This window comes from Paramisgurnus dabryanus, chromosome 24, assembly GCF_030506205.2.
Source record: "Paramisgurnus dabryanus chromosome 24, PD_genome_1.1, whole genome shotgun sequence".
NCBI classification, from domain to species: Eukaryota; Metazoa; Chordata; class Actinopteri; order Cypriniformes; family Cobitidae; genus Paramisgurnus; species Paramisgurnus dabryanus.
In genome coordinates, this window is record NC_133360.1 from 19842324 (window position 1) to 19866985 (window position 24662).

Below are 24662 nucleotides of genomic sequence, written 5' to 3' on the forward strand. Positions count from 1 at the left end.
CTCTAAATCAATATCTGCGACGATAATTCATCATAATGTGTTACCTCATCATCATCTTCATCATCATCCTCTTCATCATCTGACTCAATATCTTGTTGAGGGACATCCCCTGTGTAGATTGAAAGCATAAATGAATAGAGTAAATAAAATTTCATGGAGATACACACTTAATGAAGAATGGCAACCTATTTGGCTGTTTAACTTTAAACTATAAAACATTGTTATGCTAATATTGACATTTACTAGACACTGTGCAAATAACTGAGTTATAACAAATGAAGGTTGCACATTGTGATTTAGTAATGGATTAAATGCATACCCGAATTAAGCTGTTTAATGATGAACTCGATCTGTCTGTTGAGTTCAGGGTTTTCTTCTTTAGTGTAACAGTGTAAGATTTCCTCCATACTCTGAAAACAACAACAGAATACTTTTTATCTTACATTATTCATATTGCGTGATCACAGCTATCTGTATGATTTGTTCAAGGAATAGTTTAGTCATAAAGAAAGTCCTTGTTCAACATTTCCTCTTGTAAGCACATAAGAGATATTTTGAAGAATGATAGTTTGAAGAACATGAGGGTCAGTGATGAAAACTGATTTATTTTTATTTTGGGGTAAACTATTCCTTTAAGATAAGGTAAAGTCAGCTCAGCTCATCCGTAAAGGCATAGTTCAACCCAGATTGAAATTTTGATCATAAATCACTTACCCCTGCGTCGTTCCAAACCCATAAGTAAAAATAGCAGTTTATGGGACAAGTCACAAGCCGCCTGGTTTTCATCAAAAATATCTAAAAAATAAATTCCAATCGAAGGACTTGCAGGTTTGGAACAACACAGGTGTTAACTGATTTATAATAAAATTTTCATTCTGGGGTGAACAACTATCCCTTTAAGACTTGACCTCCAGATAAAAGTTAAGATACCATACCATCTGTCTGGCCTCCTCTCGTATCTCTGGCATTGACAGGATGCTGTACAAAGCTCCGTTTACATAGTACCGGATCTATTCACAAATACACACACATAAATAGAATATCCACAATCACAATGTAAATTAATTAATTAATTAATTACGATGATGAGATTTTAATGAAAATAATATATATTTAATTTAAAATGGACTACAAACCTCGCACAATTTAAAAGTGAAAGTTGAGTTGGTTCAACTTAAAAAAAAAATACTTTAATTGGTAACTTAAAATGTCAATTTAGTTTCACTTTAGGTAAAAACTAAACGTTTTAAGTGTTACCAATATATGTCATTTTTAAGATGCTCTTAAACTTTTCACTTTTTACAGTGTATAGGCTACAAAAATAGCAGAGGCCACTGATGTCAAACTTTGACGAGAGTACACTCTTAAACCAAACATATTAAACCACAGTTGACAAAAGGCTCAGTGTTTGACATAAAATTGACGTGGTCTCAGGCAAACAACACATCCTGTTTGCAGCTATTGAGTAACAAGGGCGACTTACTTCATGGTTTTCGTGTCCGAGGAGCTCCGTCAGAACCTTTAGGACCTGTTTGGCCTCCTCTGCACACTTCTGCTTACCTGTAATGGGGGCGAAATAAAAAAATAACATGGCACAATAAAGTGTTTTAATTGATCTTAGCCAATCACTTAGGCAGACAATAAGTAACACACTAAATACCAATTTTTTTATTGTAAATGGCCAAATCAAAAAACGCCCTTTGTTACAAAAAATTTAACAAAGGGCGTTTTTTGATTTGGTCATTTACAATAAAAAAATTGGTATTTAGTGTGCCAATTTACCTTGAGTTCGCAGACAGAGGTTCATGAGTAGAGAGATGGCGTATTCAAGTGTGTAGTCAGATAGACAATCTGAGTCGTGAAGCTCTTTGACCAACCAACCAATCAGTCCGTCTCTGATCATAGCGGACTGCTGGGCTCGCCTGGAGGCACCAGAAAGTATTAAAAACATTCAGCCAAATATATTTTTTTGCACAAATCTATTAGAAATATTTATTTTTAGGTTTTAAGGTCCAGATTTATTAAACAGGGCAAATAAGGGTGAGTGTGCAATAAAAAAACATGGGTGGATATTTCTGCAGGTGATTTGCCGACAAGGCGCATGTTAAAGAACACAGGATCGGATTTCCAGAATAACCGCAATCTATCAAGAGGAGTGTTAAATAAAATAATAAATGGTTCAATGATGTGACGTTAATTATTTTGTGTCTGTATGGTTCAATAAATGTAAAAGGGTTCAAATTTCAAAATAAATTTGCAGATTACTTGCATACATTTTCTTTTTTGAGGACCAAGTCTAAAATGTCAATGTGGCGTAACCGGTCTGTGTCAATTGGTGTAACTAGTATTTTTTTTAAATGAAAATATAAATATATTCATAAAAAATGTGGAATAAAATAAAATCATCTGGTTTAGTGTAATATGATTTTTTTACATACATTTTTACATCATTTGTCAAAGATTTTTTTTAAAACAGAGCTGTTTTCAGCATATGTCAAGACAAATATTACAAAAACGCATTAAAATTAACATTTAGAAATAACTAATAAAATATTATTTTAAAATGAAATTTTTAGATGATAATGCCTACATGCTATCAAGGTGGATAAAATATTTAATATTTCTCATTCTTTGGCGCAATTGGCGGTTACACCATTTGACATTTTCAGGTCCATCAAGTCTTCACTTTCATAAAAATGGTGCAAACGTAATTTTTTATTGCATAAAATCAACATACAGTAAATACACTATGTTCATTGAAATAAACCTGATGCATGCTTTTAAAACAAGTTTTTTTACAAAGATCAGTTCACTTCAAATTCAAGGACTTTCCAGGTCCAATACCCTCAAATTCAAGGACTAAATGTGGGGACACATTTCAAGTGAGAGCAAGGTTACATTGTGTTACCTTTAAGGATAACATTGCTACAGTTCCCTTTTGCGGGAACTCGCGCTGCGTCACTGCGGTGACACTTTGGGGACGCCTCTAAGGGTAAGTGCATCTTAAATTCAAATGTGTATATCAAATTCAACCAATGGTGAGGCTTAATGACAAAAACAAAGTTTTGGCAGGAAGTATGGCAAGAGAGACGCAGCGCCTTGTTCCCTTCTCAGGGAACAACAGTTACATACGTAACCCGAGACATTTTTATTTGTCAAACATAACTATGCAAAAAAGAATTTTGGTATGAATCAACATTCACATACAGAAGATTTAAGCATTTAAAGCAAACAGTTTAGCACGTGTGCTTAAAAAGTCTAGATTTTAGGGATGCACCGAATCCAGGATTCGGATTCGGCCGAATACTGGGCTTTTTGACGGGGTTCGGATTCGGCCGAATCCTAGATTTTTTTTCCACCGAACCGAACCCTATAGGCTTGCGCTACGCTGGTCGACGTAACGCGGCCGTTGATTACACACATCGGGTGCTGATGTGGAGATGACCTTTTTCTTTCGGTGAGCCTTAGGGGCTGGACACACCAAAACTTTTAAACACGGCTGAAAACGCCTTGAGGACGCCAAATTCCAGCTGTTTTTCAGCCGAGCGCTTGGTAGCTGTGATGCTTCAGCTGTGAGCCGGTTGGTTGCTGTGGTAATCTCCCGCCCCTACTCCACTGTAATTGGAAGGCCGTGTGAAACCTGACATTGACGAGCGGAGCTTCTCACTCAAAGTTAAATATAGTTTTCAGCGCGGAGCTGCTTGCTTCAGCATCATTGTAAAAACGAGCGTGTCGCAACGCATCGCTTTCATTATGCATAGGCTTATGGTAATGTCAAAATAGTTTTTCCAACTTGTCATCCTGGCATAATGTACAGTTAAAATTAAATAAAATGAAAAATACACTGCTGTGGACGTTGTTTACTTCATTAATGTGTTTTACTGTGTTAATGGAATAAGGATGCGAGTAGGATTCGGTATTCGGTTTCGGATTCGGCCGAATCTTAAACGGTGGATTCGGGATTCGGCCGAACCTAAAAAATCTGGATTCGGTGCATCCCTAGAATTTTTATATTATCCTACACTACACAGGGAATAATATGGATTATTAATAATATGGAAAACTTCTTGCATAAAATAAATTCAAGCAATTTCAATGATCTGTATCTACGTATGTATATTTTAAAAAACTTCCCAGGGCCTTGAATTTCCCCCCCAGATTCTCAAGGATTTCAAGGACCCGTGGGAACCTTGAAAGATTTTTGAATTTCTAATCTTGCCCATCTAAAATACTGGGTTTAAGACAAATTCGCAAATACTAACAAACTGACTGCAAACCTTTGTAAGTCGCATGACGTGATTCATTTAAATACAACTGTCATAAATTCTGCGTCTGAATGGGAAACTCCTGCAAATACATTGGCAATGAGATCAGACAACTGTTTTCCCGCAAAGTAGGTTTTTTAACGGCAAAAGAGGTGTTCGCCTTGCCACAAGCTGTTAGTAAATCTAGGGGAAAAAACGCTAGTGGAAACAGATCTAATCTAACTCCAAACTTTTGGTAAAACTTAAGATCCCTGTTTTGTGTTTGATTGATATAAAGAACGTCATACGGATTTTGAACGACAGAGTAAATAATGACACAATTTTCATATCTGGTTTAACTAATCCTTTAATGTGCAGTGACAACAAAAGTAAGCTATTTAGAGATTGATTTTTATTTTTTTAAGTAGTATGAGCTGTCAGAACCAATAGCATGAGTTTGGGGTGGGACAGATAGATGTAGTGTCTGAAAAAACCCTGAATTTGATTTTTTTATAACCAGTGACAGTGCCAAGTGACATTTTGTCTATTGTCAGTTGCTATTTTTTTACAACATCAAGCTCTGTAGCCCCATTATTGTGAACGTGTAGCCTAATGATCTAAATCTGTTTTTTTTAAACTGTAGATTAAACACTTAAAGCAAAACATTACCGTTCTTCAATATTTTACTATGTTCTTCCATCAACTTAGAAAAATTAATACATTAAAATTCAATGTAACCTGACATAAGCATCACTCATAAATGTGTGTGTGTGTGTGTGTGTGTGTGTGTGTGTGTGTGTATGTACTGTGTACATATATATGAAACTGTATACCTGAGGCTGAGTTTCTGTAGAGCCGCAAGCACGTTCTCTCTTGTCACAGACTCTCTCTCTTCTGTTCTTAGACAGTCCAGCAGAAACCTCAGTAGAGAAGGTATCTGAGAAAGGTACATGCGACCTGGACGTGCAATAAATGTATGAGATTAAAATAAACACATGTTAAAACTAACAAACTCTCTCAAACTCTCTTTACCTTCCCCAAATTTTAACAGTAAGCTTATAATACAAATTTATAAATTGCTTGGTCAGGGGAAATATAACTTGAACTTTTTGAACAAAACAGAAAGAAAATGGCACGGCTACTATCACATATGTGTGCTGCTACGTATGGAGAAACAGCTGTTTAGAATTTACACTGAATGTAAAAAGTCTCCACGCCACTGTTAAAGCTGCAGGCTTTTGTGATGTAAAAATGAAACCAAGATGAATCATGTTGGAACCTGTTTTGTGAAACTGCAACCTATTTATTAAAGTGAATAAAAATAAGAATCATTTTGGGGTGAAAAATGTAAAGTAAAAATTTTATAATAATCCGGTTGCATAAGTGTGCACCAGTGGTGGCTGGTGAATGCTCTTCCAAGGGGCGCAAATTCAAAATATGTGTTCGTGTTTTTAAAATATATGTTTTTTTGTGTCACGTGAATCATGTGCATTACTTGTTTTGTGATGAATAATAATATTATCACAGCATGCAATCTTAAATAAGTAGTCAGTTTCGCACATCTTGACTTTGCAATATTTTGCTATTCTTCCTTGCAAAATCATCTAAACTCTGCCAAATTGGATCCTGTACACACCCTTATTCAAATCACCCCACACATTTTCAATGGGATTTAGATCTGGACTCTGTCTGTGCCTTTCCAAAACCTTGATTTGGTTTGGTGAAGCCATTCCTTTGTTAATTTGGAGGCGTGAACATTTTGTGGATTAATTTTCCTTTCTATCTTTAATGTTTTAAGCAGAAGCCCTAAGGTTTTGGGCCATAATTGACTGATATTTGAAACTATTCATTATTCCATCAACCCTGATTAAGAGAGGGGGACAACTCTCATTTGTCATCTATTAGCTGAAGCGGTAAATTTATTACCCCAGTATTCCTAATGGCCTCTCAAATATCACTTCGGTCAAACACATATGCAGGGACGAGAGAAATAAATTATATATATAAAAAATATAATTCTAACATGCTGTGAGAGCATTTCAATATCCTTTAGAGGTAGCGTTACATAGACATAAAAAAATGAAGACCTGTTCAAAACTACTTAAGACCTAGAACACAGAATTTAATTCATTTTTTAATTTTGAAATGCAAGACATTTTAAGACCTCCCGGAAACCCTGTTTGACTCATGCATGTACACAGACGTTAGACGGATGTGTATTGCAACAAAATGCAATGCATCTTCTGGGCTACATACTACATTCTCCTGTAGCATGCGCGACATATGCGTACAATGTTTAAAAAAATTCAGCGGTGCACGTACAGTATGCGCGCACACTTCTGATGATGAAATATGCGTCACACGCACAATGCACAGACCCTCATGTACGCGTAAAAAATGGACCATACTTTGGCCTTTACTGTGGGCATGGTGCTCTTTTGGTTATATGCTGTTTTTCTTGGTGCTAAACATATATTTTGGTATTATGGCCAAAGTTCAACTTTGGTCTCATCCAGAAGTGGACAGATACACAATTCCATTACTAAAGTAGCAGTAGAGATACTACAGCTCAAATATTATCCCATTACAAGTTGTAAAGTGAGATTGAGTCAAAGTACAGAAGATATTTGCTTTTAAAAGTACTTAAGTAAATTTTCTTTGTAACACTTTACAATATACAAGGTTGTATTTGCTATTTTAAGTTAGCACTAGCTAACCTAAATGAACAATGAGCAATATAGCTGTTCAGCAACCTACAAAATACACTCGTGGTCACGACAGCAGAAAAATGTTGTATTTGGAATGGAACTTACGATAGCTAACGTTAGGATCCTGCAGAAATAATTTAAAATAAACCTTACCCTATTTTAAAACCAAAAAGGTTTTGCAAAAAGTTGACAAGTTTGCATGTCCGAGACCAGAGAAAACATTTAAAACTAAACAAATCTTTAGTCTATTGGAAAAAGTGAAACTTGCTTTGCAAATATGACAAAGATGAGCCATCTTCTGCCATTTTACCAACAACTGATCAGTAATCAAAAAACACTCTGTAATCCTTGAACTTTATAAGAGTGATTATTGATAGGCTTCAATAATCAATAAACAAAAAACAACCACGCTTTAGAGAAGAGAAAATCATCCAGTGACTTAAGAGCTTCTACGTATTAAGGACTTTTGACTTGCAACATATGTGTAGTCAAGTAAAAAAATAAGATATTTGCCTTTCAAATGTAGTTAAAGTAAACAAGTTTCCAGAAAAAATAATACTCAACTTCAGTCTGAATGTGATTGGTTGATTCTGAACAGGGCCTCATCCGCATTATAAAATGGTGCGCAAACTTGCAATTTCACAATAAAGGTGGAACCGGTTCTGAAATAATTAATCTTGGTCACAAAAACCTGTAATTTTAACAGGAGTGTAGAAATTTTCGGTCCACTGTAAACTTGTCATCTTGATTGTGGCGTATAATTTGTAAAGAGCGACATTCTTCTGGGAAATATCATGTTAACATGACGATTTTTTTTTAGGTTCTTACTGTCAAAAAAGGGAAAGCAACAGAGCTAAATCAAGGGTTAATATCATCAGGGCTTTTCAACATCTAAAGGTTTTAAAGGAATAGTATGTAAGAAATTTATATCAATTAATCATGAAATGGCCCTGATATGTCACTAGACATTAAGAAATACTTATATCACTGACAACAGTGGTCCGGCCAGGATATTGTCATTTAAAAAGTGGAGTTGCAGCCCTCAACTGATGTTTATGTTGTCATTTTGTGTATTGGCCACCAGTTGTGTGATTGCAGTACCAGTTTTAGCCACAAGTTTTGTTATTGCAATACCAGTTTTGGCCACAATCCTACATACTGTTCCTTTAAATATTGGTGTAAAGATGGCTTTCCTTTGTAAGACATCAGTAATGTGATTTATGTTGAAACATTTGTGTTTTCATTTAATAAAACGTTCAGAACAAATATGGCAGATAAAACCTTTTCAGATATACGACTCGTAGGATGTGTCATGTCAATGTATAATTACAGATCAGGTCTGATGCTGTGATCACACAGATATCAGATTCATCTGCTTTTTTTAAATAACTCTTGTCAGTGTAAATAATTAAACTGCAATAAAAGATCCAGGATCTGTCAACCAATGGTTTGACACCCCTGTACGAAGATCTTTTTCGGTCTTGTCTTTTTAGTTTTACTTACCATCACACAAAGAGGCAAAGGCATTGATGAGTCGTGCCATATACTGTCTGACAATCTCATTCTTGGATTTTATGAGTTGGAGAACAGTTTTCTGAAACAAGTAAAGAAAACCGGTTTGACTTGACTCATGGACTTAATTTCCGTTCCTTTAGTTAAAGAATTAGTTTACGCCGCATGAACTTTATTCTGGATGATGGTAACCGAAGATAAATACTTAAATTGTGAGCAAAATCATGTGATACTCTGTCTTTTGTGCATTCCATGTCACATTTGTAATGCTGAAACCTGAAGAGTGACAATTAGATTGTTGAATACCTGAGAAACTACGCAAACAATAAGAGCTTAGACCCGAGTCAACAGCAAGTGACCTCTTGGGCTAAACTGGTCTTTAGACTCGGTGCTAATAAATAAAGACTTAAAATGATCAACACTAAAATAAAAAGTGTTATGTACCTGTTTGGTACTATTTCGCCCCAGAAGATCATTGCTTATGAAAGCCTGCAGAACTGTGTCTCTCTGCTCACCATGAAGAGATCGAGTCAACCTCTGCAATCCCAAAGCATACAAAAACACATGCAATTTAGATAATAATAATTCATGCATTAGTAAAACACATCAGAGATACAAAACTTTAAAGTTATTATTTTGCCCAATTTAGTAAAGGTTTTTGAACAGCCTTTCTTACTACAAAAGAATAGATTTTGGAAAATTGTGAGTCGTCTTGCATTGTAAAGGTGGACGGTAGATCATCTTAAGTCCTCATGACATTTTGGTATCAAGCTCCTCCTACAATTTAAACTTATAAGATTCTCCTGCCAGTTTAATTGCACCAATTCCCTTTCAAGGGAACTCTACGCTGCTTCATGAAATGACACTATGGGGAACACGTTCAGCATGCATGTGCCTGAATAATGTGTTGAACTGTCTTGAATTTAATACCGCTGGGCATGACGTCATGCATGACAGCGGAACTGGAATGTATTAATAAGGAAGTCAAAAAGAGCATGCTAGCTTCTTTTATTTCAACGAAATAAAAGCGTTGCATGTGTCTTGTCTGTATCATACCATATTGTCCAAACATTTTCCAAAAAGTTGTTTTGTGTATTAACTTTAGGAGAATTTAGTATAGTATGGCAAACAAAAAGTTTAGACGTGTCCACACCTTAATACAGAAAGGGACACACATGAGCTCTGTGTACAATGCCTGGGGTGGAGCTTGCCCAGGCAGCCCTTGAGGGGGCATTGTGAGCTTTTTCCTTTGAAAGCACTCTGCTCCCGGGACACATTGTTTGACGACTTAGGCAATGTGAACATTCCTCGTGGCTTGGGACCTCCGTTTGCTGAGAAAGTGCAGCTTCTCGATCATAGGGTCCGCAAATGGAACTAGCCAAAGAACTCTAGATGGCTTCGGCCCTTTCTCAGCCCTCGCTGGTTTCATTCAGAAGCCTGCCCTGCAGATTCTTCCTTCCCGACCCAAAGCCTAATGCAATATTCTAGCTTCAAAGAGGTACACTGAAAAATTTTAAAAAGCAACACTTTTGTTTTTGCCCCCATTTTTCATGAGCTGAACTCGAAAATCTATGTACACAAAAGGCCTATTCCTCTCAAATATTGCTAACAAATCTGCTAAAAACCCATCTCTTCCACCATTGCCTCACTTCCTAATATAAGGCTTACTATATTTTTCTTATCCTTTTTTCTTAATCTCTATCTATACTTTCTTACAAAAAAAACGTTTGACCTATGGCTATATATATACTGTGTTAGACTTGATAAGACTATTTCCAGTGCACTTATGCATTGCTGTTCTTGTGTTGCTTTAATTGCCTCTTTTGTTTACATCATTTGTAAGTCGCTTTGGACAAAAGCGTCTGCTAAATGACTAAATGTAAATGCAAATCTGTCAAAATCTGTGTTAGTAAGCACTTCTCCTTTGCAGAGATAATCCATCCACCTCACAGGTGTGGCATATAAAGATGCTGATTAGACAGCATGATTATTGCACAGGTGCGCCTTACCCTTACGAAAAATAACCATGGTTTTACTACAGTTAACACCAAAAAACCATGGTTACTGTAGTAAAACCATAGTAACCACAAAATAACCATAGTTTTGACAACTATGATTTTCAATTACCATAGTTAAACCATGGTTAGTGTAATAAAACCATAGTTTTGCTAATAGTAATCAATACACCAAAAAAAAACATGGTTACTACACTTTTACCACAATACAACCATGGTTAATTTTCGTTAGGCTTTGGTTACATACCAAAAAGAGCAGCCTGACCCCCAGCAGAAAAAAAAGGTTTCTCAGGGTGAAGATGCAGGCACATCTGTCTCCTGCGTGCATCGAATCAATCTGGACAGCAGGTGTCCAGGATCATATTAGGCCATGTTTACACTGTATTTTCAGAGAGTATTAAGTCGACAGGCATGTAGATTGTACGATGATGACACGGAAGCTTCGGCGGCAGCGTCACATGTTGCGTGACTTCACCAGCATGCGCTCGTGGTAAACAAATACCAGTACGCAGGTCGTAGCAGCAAATACACTGTGCGGTGATCATGCTGAATTTCTGACACTGTCAGAAAACTATTGTAGGCTATCTTTGGATGCAAGACCAGGAAAACGGCCATCTTTGAACCTCTCTCACTGTACGACATAGGACCACCGATGAAGAGCCACGATAACAGAAATCGCGGCGATTGTTTCACGATGGGACAGCCAATAATCGTGCAGTGTATCCCGGGCTTAAGGCATAGTGAGCATTTAGTTCCCCATAGTGTCATTTTATGATGCAGCGTAGAGTTCCCGCGAAAGGGAACATATCGATACCATGGCAACCTTTGTTCCCTAAGATAGGGAACAAGACACTGCGTCTCATTAACTACTCATGTCTGTAGCGTTTGCACTTGGTTACTTTGATCATAATTTAGTTTTAAGTTACCCAACGCAAAGCTTGGAGCAGCAAAGCTTTCAGTCTGTCTGATCCGTTTAGTAAGTCCTTCTTTAACTTCTCATAGTCCAGAGACGGAAGTAACGGCACATCTTTGGAGCTCCTGAAAACAGAAAAATCGATTTCCTGTTGAAATTGCATGTACGATCCTTCTTTTGAGATTATGATGGAAATCTACTTATAAATCTACAATTTGTTTTATGTTTGTTATCATACCCAAAAGTGTGATTTTAACTCTCTCGCCGCCATTGACGAGATATCTCGTCAATCAAGAGAAAACGCTTCCCTGCCAATGACGAGTATTTCCGGCTTTCCGCAACTTTTTAAACCCGGAAGTATTGCCTATGGCAAGCAGCTGCATGTCCCTGTCTGTTTTAAAGATCGCTCTGAATAGGATCTCTATGAAAAGTCCGTCACAAAAATGGAATTATCTCTGCTTTTTGCTCAAAATGTGGTGTTTTTGCAGAAACCTACCCATATTCAAAAGCTGATTACAAAAGAACCACTGAAGGTAGGAAGAAACGTTTTGTTTTGTTTGAAAGCAGAGGGTCTGTTCTTTCATTTGGTATATTGTATGTTTATATATTTAAAGAAGAACATTTTCTGAAAGGCATTAAACTTTGGTGAAAATAATGAAAAACGCTGGCGCTGGCTGGCAACTTTTAAAAAAAAAACGCTGGCGGTGAAAGAGTTAATAGACTTTATTGGACCCCAGCAGTTTACAGTTTCAATGCAGATTTAAAATTGCAGTTTCAAAGCAGCTTCAAGGGACTCTAAACAGGGATTAAAAGTCTTATCTAGCAAATTGATTGTCATTTTCGACAAAAAAAAATTCATCTTGCACTAGTCATTTGACGTGCCAGCGTGAGCACGCGCATTGCTTAAGCACGTCGAAAGGTCACGCATGAGATATGCAAAACTACTGCCCCTGTATTTACAAGTGTGGAGAAAAAGGACTGTTCCAATGTTGTTATATGTGAAATGATACTTATTAATATGTGTGTTTCACATATGTGACGCGTGACCTTTCAACATGCTTACGCAATATTGTAAGGTCGCGCTGGCGCGTCGCACGGCTAGTGCAAGACGAGCAGTTGTGGTTTAAAAGTGCTTTTTTTGTATTTTTTTTTTTTGTCAAAAATGACTATTGTTTCACTGCCATTTCAAACTGCATTGAAACTGTAAACTTAAAGTCTATTAAATTGTAAAAAATCCTGGAATATTGTCCTCAAAAAGCTTGATTTCTTCTCAACTAAACAAATAAAGACATAAATAACTTAGATGACATGGGTGTGAGTAAATTATGGGGATTTTAAATTTATGAAAGTAAAGTAATATTTTAAAGAGTAACTAAACCCTAAACCAACTTTTTTTAGTAAATGATCTGTAAGAATGATGCTTTATTAGTGCTGTTCATTGATTTTAGTAATTTTTTTGACATTTGGATATAAAGTGTTTCAATACTACAATATATAGTGTAAAAACGTCTGATTGCTGCCCTCTTCAGGTTGAACGGTGGCTACTGCAGTTGAATTTTCCTATTGGATGTTGGGTCCAAAAAATGACTCGTGACGTAAGCAGGTTCAAGCTCACCACGCCCTTGTTACGATCTCACCACACACTTGATACGAGCTTAGTTCGTCCCCTCTATCTTCGTTGGGATCTGCCCACTTTTCTTGCATTTTTCAAATATTGCCAGTGGGTGGAGTAACGCTCTCACCAGGGGTTTAGTTACTCTTTAACATTTTTATCTACAAACATGCTTAATGGAATAAAAATGTCCCTCGGTGTGTCTGAAATAGCTCCCTATACCCTTAAATAAAGCTTATTTGAAGAGACCATTTTGTAGTGGTGTCCGAAAGTATAGTGGACATTATCGAGTGCACATATTCAATTCCATAATGCACCGAAAAAATGAGTGTACAAATGATGTACATTTAATGGCTAGCCGGTTCCCCTTTACTGTGAGGCGCTTGGCAAATAAACTTCCTCGTCTCTACACAAGTTGGCACCTGCAACACTTCCGGTGCTTAAAGTGTCCAAATCCACTTACTTGTTTTTATTCACTCATTCAAGTGGACAATATTAGCAAACTAACGTAGGGAATAGTGAATGAAGGTATAGGGGGCTCTCTCTTTCAAACTCTTTAATATCACTTAAATGCTAAACAAAAGATTAGCGGTTAATAATTTAATAAAAAAATAAAACTATGTATATAATATACACATAAAAGTATTTATGTCTTTCCCTGAAAATACATTTGCAAGTAGAAAGAAAACAAATTTTTACACTATCACGAATACTTACTGAGGTGCGACCGATGCCCGCAGCATTGATGATGCCTAAACACAAATGAACACACAACAACAAATTCAAATATTTTACATACAAAAAATATCAATCTATTAAAGTCATTTAGATCTGCATATTGATAATGATAAAATGTATGTGTGTTAATGTATATTAGTCGGTTATCCTACAATAGACCATTTTTGTAAATGTGAGTTGTTGCAGTTATTGCATGCATTCTACAACAGTTGCGACCGCATGCAGGCTGTGGGGCGACATGTATGTTTACATGCAATGAATGACCTGAAAGGAAAACTTGTCGGCAGAGCTTGACCACCCGAGGGGTTAGTGAGAGAAATTCCCTCTTGTCATTATAGCGCTGCACCTGGGGATCTGGTTTCGGACCAATGAACACGGCAAATCTTGGCATCTCAAGGATGCAATTAAAGCCTTTTCCATAGGGGAGGGCAACACTGAAACTTAACACCAGGTCTGTGTGTGCACATGTTCAGGTAAATGATTTTGAGTAATGTTTGTATGTGTGTGAATTTTAAAGCATATGAGCTTGAAGGTGTCCTGTTTTGTCTTATATAAACATCCTTTTCGTAATGACTGTACATGTTTTGAGACGAAAAATCCAACTAGACAGTCATGTATGTAGAAGTCATGTATGTATTCTCAAGTTTACATAATGTGAAATGTTTGCTTATATTGTTTGCAGTCTGACTGCGTAAATGTCTTTCACAATTATAATAATGCAAAGTTTACACATACTAAGTATACCATAGGCGAGAGTTTCTTTTTAAGGGTGGGGTTAGGTTAACACTAAGGGATGGTACATTGTACATTATGTACCATCCCTTAGTGTTGACCTAACCCCACCCTTAAAATCATCTATGGTATACTTAGTATGTGTAAACTTTACTATATTATAACCTTGTATAATTCTGTGAGAAAAAAAATATATAAATATATACACACTTTCTATGACTGATACTGTGCCCTCTGTAAAATCTTTTTGCACTTAAACATTGTTAAGCGTAATTTTTTTATTTTTTCAGCTACTTTCTTGCTGATACACATCTATGTAAAGTCAATCTTCCTAAGCAGATGTCTGGACTTTTTGTGCGTTTACGGCACTGATTTGTATTAAACATGTTAAATGAAGCTAAGAGTACTGCAATTTTCCAAACAGCTAAAAGCTTTGTAGAAATGCCTTAATAATAAATACCTTAAAGCTGCAATTCATAAGAACTGATTTAAAAAGGAACAAAACTCAGTTAGCGAGTAAGTACATAAAATAAACAGCATTTAAAACTCTTACCTTACCTCAAATTACAATGGTAAGCCTAATAATGAGCCGGGTGCTGTCAGGTGAGATTTTGCTCAAATTCTTCAAAAAGCGTATATTTCAACATATGCAGTATGTACCTGCAGTTTTATGTTTTAAATAGAGATAGTGATAGAGAGGCAAAAATTACAGAATTTCTGTAAACAAGAATTGGGATGTGTCTATAAATTTCTGAAGACAATGTGGATCTCATAAGAAATTTTGAAAATCTGATCCACTCACATACTGTGGCTTGATGACAGACAAACAGATTGATACAAATATGAAAACGCAGCTTGACCGAATTAGAGGACAAAAATAATCTTTTTGGGATAGAGAGAAATATGCACCCTTTCGTTTTTTCAAAAGATAACATGTTTTGCACCCTTCACTCTAAAAAAATAAATGATGCTTAATAGTACTTTTAATAGCTCTTAATCTAGGGGAAGCATTTTGGGTACCTATATAGCACCTCTGTAGAACCATAAGTGGTGTTAAAGCATGAAAATGGTTAATAAAAGTGAACCACTTTTTTGAGTGTTCTTCATACGGAGTAAGGTTTTTGATAATGTCCTTGTTGTAATAATGTTGGATATTTATGGTCTACCCTACACACTAATACCAAGTAGTCAGGAGTACAGAGTAGTTATTATGAAGTTCATCCATTTTTTTGGATTCAGCAACAATGTTCATGCCTTTCAGTTTATCATTATTACAAGGGCATGTGTTTTCTGACATAAGCACAATCTAATGGGAGCTAGATGAGGGCTATTGGGCTTTATAACAAAAAAGGAAGGAGAAAATGTTAAGAAGAACAAAGACAGACAGGGTTGACGGCTTTACGTGCAAGACCGGGGCGACAGAAGATAAAACGATGAAACATTTATCAACTTACATATCCATCATCATAAGGACTCATAGAGTAATATCCCTTTATGAACGGATGGTCAGACACACAACAAACACACAGGAACATGAGGACACATAAGTTACAAAACATGTCGGATATCTAAAAGAGTCATCCTGTTCACGGTGTTTATGTTTATAATAGGGAAATATATTGCGGATAAGCAAATACATGGTGTTATGTACACAGTACAACATTTGCATTCTCTAAGCTAATCTGCAGGGCTCGTGTTATCTTTATGACTTTATAGAGTGCGGCAGGGATGACATATTTTATAGGCACAACCGGAAGTTCACTGGATAAAAAGTACATTCATTTTTCACAAAGACTTTTAAATTAACGCAAAATATAAGCTCAAGTTAAACATTTATGACAAATATTTTGGTTGTTTTGTCCAACAAGATTATCTTAAAAGATGTACATAACATTTATGACTTTTTAAGTCTAAATGTGTTTACTAGACAACAAGTAAAGATGATTAACATCATCACCACATGACTTCGAAATCTCTTTTAAAATGTATAAAAAATATTTAAAAACATGTTCCCTGTTAAGGAAATACTCTACCTTTATCAGGTAGGAAAAATTTATAAGGATAAAATTTAAAAAGAATAAAAGTTATAAGGAAAAATTATGCCCATGTTGAGTTGTTTTTGAGATCGTTTTTGAGATCGATTGATGATGTTTAAAGTCCTCGACAAAGTCTGTAGTACCATGCAGCAAATTTTTAGCTACATACGGTCTCTTTCTAGACGTTTTAAAGCGTTGAAAGGTCACGAGTGATGGTATTCCTGGTGTGCTGTATGTTGCATAATAAAATGAGAAAATATCTTGGGCTTAAGGCTAGACCAATATCTTATTTAAGGAGTTTACCCAAAACCTCATTTAAAAAACTATTGACTTCGGGACAATGGAACCAGAAGTGCTAAAATGCCAACTCGCATCCGGGTTTTGCCTACAAAAATACGTCATTGCTGCGGCACTCTTAGTCATATTTTATAGCAACCAATGACACTGAAATGCTGGTGTAAGACAGTCATATTTAAAGGTTGATCTGAATAACAAATTTTATCTGGGTGATAAACGTAGCATAATATGCTTATTATACAGATTATACACATTGCTGAGGTTTCAACTCGCGTGAAAAATAAAACATTTTGTTTGCACTATATGTTGTTTTTTGGCCTACTGATCATCATTGGCAAAATTAAGGTTTTACTAAAGTAACCACAGTTTAACCATGGCTTTTGTAGCAGAACCATGGCTATTGTGTGTTAAACATGGTTCAACTATAGTAACCCTGTTTTTTTGGTTAAAACTCTAGTAAAACCATGGTTAATTTTCATAAGGGGACAGCCAGTTGTATTCAAAAATTAGATTTCCACCTAGGTTTAATCCAACTGTCTGTAAACAAATGAAAAGTGTTGCTGCTACATCGACTTACAGTGCCAGGTCTGGTGAAGTCTATACTCTGAGCATTACTCTGTCTCATCTGACCATTGAAGAGCCGAACGCACACACCCTGCAGGTACTCTGGAGAAATCTGCAAAAGAGTGAGATTCCCTTGAGCATTTGTGGAAGAAGGTTGGCTGGTTTAATTGTAATTGTGGGTGTATTGCAGGGATAGAGGTTCACTTGCCATCTTTCCACGGACTGTGGCCTCCAGTGACTCCACAAGCTCGGCCGTGACTACAATAAGGTTGTGATGCTCGGCCTGTAGCTTAGCAAATCTTCTCATGTGGCTGGCGGACTTTCTCTCTGACTCGGCCAGATGGAGCTGCATTTCCTGAATCGCCTCTGGGTGACCCGAAGATATGCAAGACAGTCAGTGACATGATGCAGTAGCTGTAACAGCACCATTTTAAATCTTATTTTTATCTACATTCTTTTATTATCTACATTCATTCACATATATATATATATATATATATATACACATATATGTTTTGCTAGCAATTGTAATGTGCAGGATTTTTGCATTTTTTTCTTATTGACCTATTGCTTTTTTACTGAAATATTGTTACACAAATAATCATGCATAATACAGTTAAGTATTAAAGGACATATTATGAAAATCTGACGTTTTCCATGTTTAAGTGCTATAATTGTGTCCCTAGTGCTTTTCTCAACCTAAAAAATTTGAAAAAGAACAATCCAGTAACTTAGTTTGATAAACCATTCTCTGCAAGCATGTGAAAAAATAGGTCATTGAAATCTGGCTCCTCTTGTGATGTCATAAGGGGATAATACCACCCCTTAATCGGCACTATCCAACCACGACACTGCCATTTAGTGCAGAGATCAGCTCATTTGCATTTAAAAGGAAAGTGGCAAATTTTAACATGCTATAATAAATTATAACTTCATATACGTACTCTGGGGACACCAAAGATTTATTTGACATCTTTAAAAAAAAGTCTTGTATAATGTCCCCTTTAAGGTTGGGTTAATGTTGTCTATCTTCCTGCTGGCACACATGATAAATCCTGCCCACAAAACAACAGTAAAAGACCATTAAAGTTCCACTACTTTACCTTTATTTCCTTTTACACCATCCATCTGATTAGTCTGTCTTAAGGTGCCATGCCAACAATTTATTTGTCATCTAGCAGGTTTAATTCTCCCTGCCTTCAAACAACATTGCACAAAGACGTCGTAGATTGCTTCACAAACATAATGTGTTTGAAAACATAATTGCTCATCAAACATAAAATGACAAAACAGTCCAACATGTATATTTCATGACAATGCACAATAAACCCAGCCATTTTTATTCTTTGTGGTTTGTAATTATATCATATTACTTCTTGAGCTTTCCTTGGATTAGGACAGCAGTCTGTTACTCTCATCCAATAGGCTACTACCGCCAAGTCACAATCCCTGTGCAATTGAGTAGAAGCAGGGACTAATTTGCATATTCATAGATCCAAATATACTAAATGAGGCAGGGGTGTAGAGTTGCTTTCAAATGGTTTTAAAGCATAAAGAAATTACTGTAACAGGAAAAACGTACATAATATATGCTATTAAGATGGTCAAAAATTGGTTTTAAGTGTTACAATTATGGACTACAGGGGAACTGAAAGAGTTTAAAATAAGAGGGTGCTGCTCTGGTGATGTGGGTTTACTCGTATAAATTACATATTTTAATGCAATATTTACTGTCTGATCACATCAGCATTTTAAGAGTTCATTTTAATAAGCACACAGTTAAAACTGTCGGAAACCAGAACAATTTTGCCAAACTACAGATTTAAAGGCACACAAGGCAAGTCTGAGTATTATTTCTCTACTAGCTCCCCCTAGTGTCTGGGAGTAAATGCTTTCTACATCTGAGACTTTACAAGACTGAAGGACACCGGGTCAGATACAGCGAACTTGCAAGTGGGGTATTCTTCCTACAGACGGTAGGGGCGGGCGAGAGAGTCTTCATTCATCATGTAATGAGTCATTTAACCATATACCGACTTACGAAGATGATTTATTAACATAAAAATGCTGCCTTGTGTCCCTTTAAAGGGGTAGTTCACTTTAAAATGAAAACTCTGTCATAATTTACTCATCCTCATGTTGTTTAAACCTGTATGATTTTTTTTCCTCTGATGAACACAAAAGAAGATATTTTGAGAAATGATGGTAAACACACAGCAGTAAGTGACCATAGATTTCCATAGTAGGAAAAAAATATTTTGGGAGTATTGTGATAAATGACTAAGAAAATGTTTTGATAAATGATGGTAAATTTTAAATTCCATCATGATTTTTAAATCCATCATGATTTTTTTTATTCCTACTATGGAAGTCTATGGTCATGTTTACCATCATTTCTCAAAATATCTTCTTTTGTGTTCATCAGAAAAAAGAAATTCATACAGATTAAGAACAACATTTTGAATGAAAGAATTTTCATTTTAAAGTTAACTATCCCTTTACATTGAAATTTCATTTGGAATAATGTGAATCATTCATAATAAAACCAGGAATGAGCATTAATAAAGAAACTGTTTTGATTTCACATTAACTTAATAAAAAAATAAACGCAAGTTGAAAGCAACTTTCTCAATAACTTTCGGATGAGGTCATTTTTTTCAACTCCTGTGGTTAAATTCATAAATAAAGTAGGCGCTATTTAGGCACGTGCTGTTGCGATGAAAGGATACATATAAAGTCAAAAGCCTTGGTGTGTTTGAAGCTTTGAGTGTTGTTGACAGGAATTTCACAAGCTTTTCTCTCAGATCTGGAATCCAGGAGTCCTACAACCCAAAGACTGATCATTAAGAACATTATCTGCTAGTCTGTAGCCCTATTCAGACGATAATTGTTTCTCATGAGGATGAATTGTTTCTCATACATCTGCATGTCTCCTCCGCGATAAAACGTATGCAGAGAAAACACTGACAATTCTGGATTCGGATGGCTATAAAAACTGACCACCACTGTAAATGATGAAAATAACTTACAACCCCACGAGATAGAATTATCGTCCGAACAGGGCTTAGGAATACGTGCGTTTTACCATACAGTTCAATATACATGTCAATAATGCAACAACAAGACTGCATATCTTAAACCATGAGTAAATTAATACGTTAATATCATTCCATTTAGAATCAAAATAATAAAGCAAGCAACATTGCTTGTGCTACTGATGTTTTTCTCAATTTTTGCAATGATAAACAGCCGTAATATCTAATGCAACGATTTTCAAATATTTTACATGTGGCTTCACTTTCCAAACACTGTTTGTGGCAAGTGTACCTGGAAAAGCTCTTGAAAGGACGGATGCTGCACAGGATTGGGAACAAATGGCAGAGCGTAAAATGGCAGGAATTCTGTGGTCTGGCTCAATGCTGCCCCCCTGGTTTCCAGGTAGTGCCTGAAATGTGTTATTCTGTTGTCAAACTCTGTTTTATCCTGCAATAAATAATAGGATTATTACAAATAAATAATAATAATAATTATTATTTTATTATTACTTAAACCATCTTGAATTAGAAAATTGAATGATCTTGAGTCTGCACAAGCAATGTATTTGACTTGAATGAGAGGTTTGGACAGTATCTGAAATAATTAATTTTGTGAGGACATCTGTTGGTTAAACAGGGTACATGCATTGCATCAACATATTTTTAAATGGTTGAGTAAAATACACACACAAATTAATTGTGTATATGTTGTATTTTATAAAAGACAATTTTATCACTGAAAATAAAATACACTTACATGACTTCCTACGGGGGACTTCAGTGGGTATATTGTGAAATGAATTTTAAGGTAAAATTCCAATTTCTGGGCAACTTGGTCAAAGTCCCGCATCTCTTGAGGAATATGCTTAGCCCACAGCTCAAAAAAAACTTTGTGGTCTCCATCATTAAATGAGCTGATGAAATCATCCTATAAGAAGATTTAATAAATTAGTTAAAATTTTTAAAACTGTGTTTCAACATGTTACATATCTCTTAGAGTGAAGATCAAATCAGAGCTTTGATCAAACAGCAGGTGGAATATGTAATATAATGTACAGGCAGCAGGTTGTTATCGCAGATATCAGCCCCATTATTGTGGTCAGGACCCGAGTGGAGGGTCTTTAATCACACTGAAGGGGCTTATTTCGCAATAACAACCTGCTGCCTGTACATTAACCCGCTTATTACACAGCTATTTACCTCATAACATTAAATATTGATTTGGACTATTTTATTTGCTGATTTTAAAAAAATACAGACCTTCAGTGAGGAAAACACATTTACTTTCGGTTTTAAGATTTGTTCAAATGTCACAAACAAAGTATTTGGTTAATCATTTGTAAATAAAATGCTGGACATGTTGGTTATTGATATTTTATAAATATTTGTAAGACATATTTATATATAATGTTTACATTTAATTTTGACTGTCAAAATGATTTGCAGCATCAAGGTTACCTTGTGTTATTAGTTTTAGGCGGTAGTTTTGAAAAGAAAAAACCTTGGAATGTCGCGACTGGCCAATCAGAATCTAGCATTTTAGAGAGCTGTTGTCATGACTTCGGTTTTATTGATTGCTATGTTTTGGTTTCTCTGGCTGCGTCCGAAACCGCATACTGTATAGTAGGTACTGAATTAGATGAAGTACCTACTTACCGTACTTGGCGTTAAAACAGTAGGTACTGTATATAATGAATCCGGGTAGTATGAATGAGATTCGGACGTACTACATCCGCAATGTTGCTACATCACGTGACATACGTCGTCATCACGTCATTTCATTTCAGCGCGAAAACAGCCGCGTGCATCTTCTTCTTCGTTGGATAACTCCTCGTCCGGGGCATCATGGGATAGTGAAGCGTCCATCGTATGCACCATAGATATGTATATAAAGGCTAGATGGCTCGTCCGCGCTGATGGCCAATTGAGTTGAACGTCCGCATTTTGGCGGCCATCTTAGGACAGGGCGCTCGCTCACTCGTAGCATTGAGTTTTAATGATGCAGGTACTTTTAAATGACCATAACTTGCTTTATTTTTTACCGATTTTCAAACGGATTGGTTTGTTATAAACGTCAAAGATGTACCTATGACACTGAATACGTATACTAAAAATAAATAAAAAATTCATGAAACATGTTAAAGCATCCATAATTATAGCCACGTTAATAACGTTTGTAAAAAACCAAACCGTTTGTAAATCCGTCAAGAATTCAGCAAGTTACGAGCATTTTAGTTGGCGTATGTCACTCACCTTCCGTCCACAGCAGCAGGGAGCAGCACTATGGCAGCACTGACCTAAGATGGCCGCCAAGTGACGACACAGCTGACTCCGCCTTGAGCCATCTAGCCTTTATATACATATCTATGGTATGCACACTGCAAAATCAAACCGGAAGTAGTAGGTCATCCGGGTACTTTTCGCATACTGTTTTTCGAATACTATGTATTCGGACATACTACTCGCCTCGCCTACTGCTTTTCGCGTACTATATAGTATGTAGTAGGCGGTTTCGGACGCAGCATCTGTGTTTGTGTTTTGTTTAGACAGGCTGCGTCCGAAACCGCATACTGTATAGTAGATACTGAATTAGATGAAGTACCTACTTACTTGGCGTTAAAACAGTAGGTACTGTATAGTATGAATCCGGGTAGTATGAATGAGATTCGGACGTACTACATTCCGCCATGTTGCTACATCACGTGACATACGTCGTCATCACGTCATGTCATTTCAGCGCGAAAACAGCCGCGTGCCTCTTCTTCTTCGTTGGATAACTCCTCGTCCGGGGCATCATGGGATAGTGAAGCGTCCATCGTATGCACACTGCAAAATCTAACCGGAAGTAGTAGGTCATCCGGGTACTTTTCGCATACTGTTTTTCGAATACTATGTATTCGGACATACTACTCGCCTCGCCTACTGCTTTTCGCGTACTATATAGTATGTAGTAGGCGGTTTCGGACGCAGCAACAGTTCTCACGTGCGCGGCTCTCTCACGGATGTAATTATGTTAACTCCTTCACCTGCGTCACTCACAGCTGCACCTCATTTGATGGCCAATCGGTTCTGTATTTATCCCCTGCGTGTTCAGTGTCTCATTGCAAGTTCGTCTGTGTATGTTCTCGCCAGCTACTAGCTTTGCTAGTTTCTTGTCCAGTCCAGTCCAGTCCAGTCCAGTCCTGTTTAACTCATAGTTCTAGTCACTTTTTCTGCTTATTACCCCCGTTTGTCTGTGCTCTCTGCTGGCCAGGAATTATCTTCAGAGCCCTGTATCTGACACCGCTGCCTGCTTTAAAGACTGCTATCTCCATCTGCCTGCTTTACAGACTGCCTTTCCATCTGCAGTGGCGGAGACTCACCGCGGCTTTGCCGCTGTCCAGCAGGGCGGTCCTTCGCCTCTGGAGCTGTCCAGCTTCTCCCTTCAGCACCACTAACGCTCTCTCTCTCTCTGCCCGCCGCAGGATCTCCCCCTCCTCGTCTGCCTTGGGTGCCTGTTTGCCGGTCTAGCTGCGGATCTCCTCGTTGTGTCATTTGTCCAATTATTATATTGTACTATACTCTCTCCCACCATCCGTTCAGTGTGGCCGGAGCCCCGACGTGTGTTTTTTTACCTCTCCCCAGTGTGTGTGAGTGCTCCCCGCCTCCTGCCGTCTGCCTCGAAGTGCCTTTGCGCCGAGACGTGCTACTGTCAGTTTACTTCATTATTATTTAAATAAACTTTCTGTTATCCGCACTGGGATCTTCTGTGTGTTTCTCTCCCTGACAGCTGTGTAATAATACGGTGCAAGAAATGTGGTGGATTTTAGATATCACGTGATAATGTTTCTTCATTTTATATTAAGAATAACAAATATTATTATTCAATTATTAGGTTAGGACTTTCACAATTTGACATGCTCCCTTGTTAAAATATATTTTAGCACAAATCGTAGAAATAGGATATATAGAAAAATTTTACCATGGGATATATACATTTAGGTCATAGAACAGGGGGTTTCAAACCGGGGTCTGGGAAGGTTTCAAAGGGTCCCCAGAAAATGTTGATAAAGCAAAAATTGTGAAATGTCTATGTGTAGCCAATTTTTTAAGCTTGTAAATAATTTGCTATCTTTATGAAATATATGTATATATTAGAAAAAGGGTCCCTAGCTAAAGGTTTATCATATGTAAGGTCCCTGCAATTAAAAAGTTTGAAAACCCCTGTCATAGACAACATTACAACTAGTGATGCACCGATGTATCGGCCGCCGATA

At 36.8% G+C, this 24662-nt stretch overlaps 1 protein-coding gene across 3 annotated transcripts in view; it reads right to left on the reverse strand.

The window, feature by feature from the left end:
- The window catches only part of armc9 (armadillo repeat containing 9), a 51543-nt gene that overhangs the window by 25423 nt on the left and 1458 nt on the right, over positions 1–24662 (reverse strand). For 2 of the 3 annotated variants that reach the window (XM_065259393.2, XM_073813479.1), the window contains exons 4-20: positions 21164–21334; positions 20699–20854; positions 20101–20193; positions 18475–18499; positions 17580–17737; positions 17385–17483; positions 15929–15964; positions 13722–13756; positions 11406–11517; positions 8909–9001; positions 8456–8546; positions 5078–5201; positions 1783–1922; positions 1484–1560; positions 936–1010; positions 320–410; positions 45–109 (exon numbers count right to left, since the gene is read on the reverse strand). In XM_065259393.2, coding sequence (XP_065115465.1) covers positions 45–109; positions 320–410; positions 936–1010; positions 1484–1560; positions 1783–1922; positions 5078–5201; positions 8456–8546; positions 8909–9001; positions 11406–11517; positions 13722–13756; positions 15929–15964; positions 17385–17483; positions 17580–17737; positions 18475–18499; positions 20101–20193; positions 20699–20854; positions 21164–21334 — 1641 coding nt within the window. The remainder of the gene's footprint in view (positions 1–44; positions 110–319; positions 411–935; positions 1011–1483; positions 1561–1782; positions 1923–5077; positions 5202–8455; positions 8547–8908; positions 9002–11405; positions 11518–13721; positions 13757–15928; positions 15965–17384; positions 17484–17579; positions 17738–18474; positions 18500–20100; positions 20194–20698; positions 20855–21163; positions 21335–24662) is intronic. The other variant, XM_065259394.2, reaches the window with a different exon arrangement.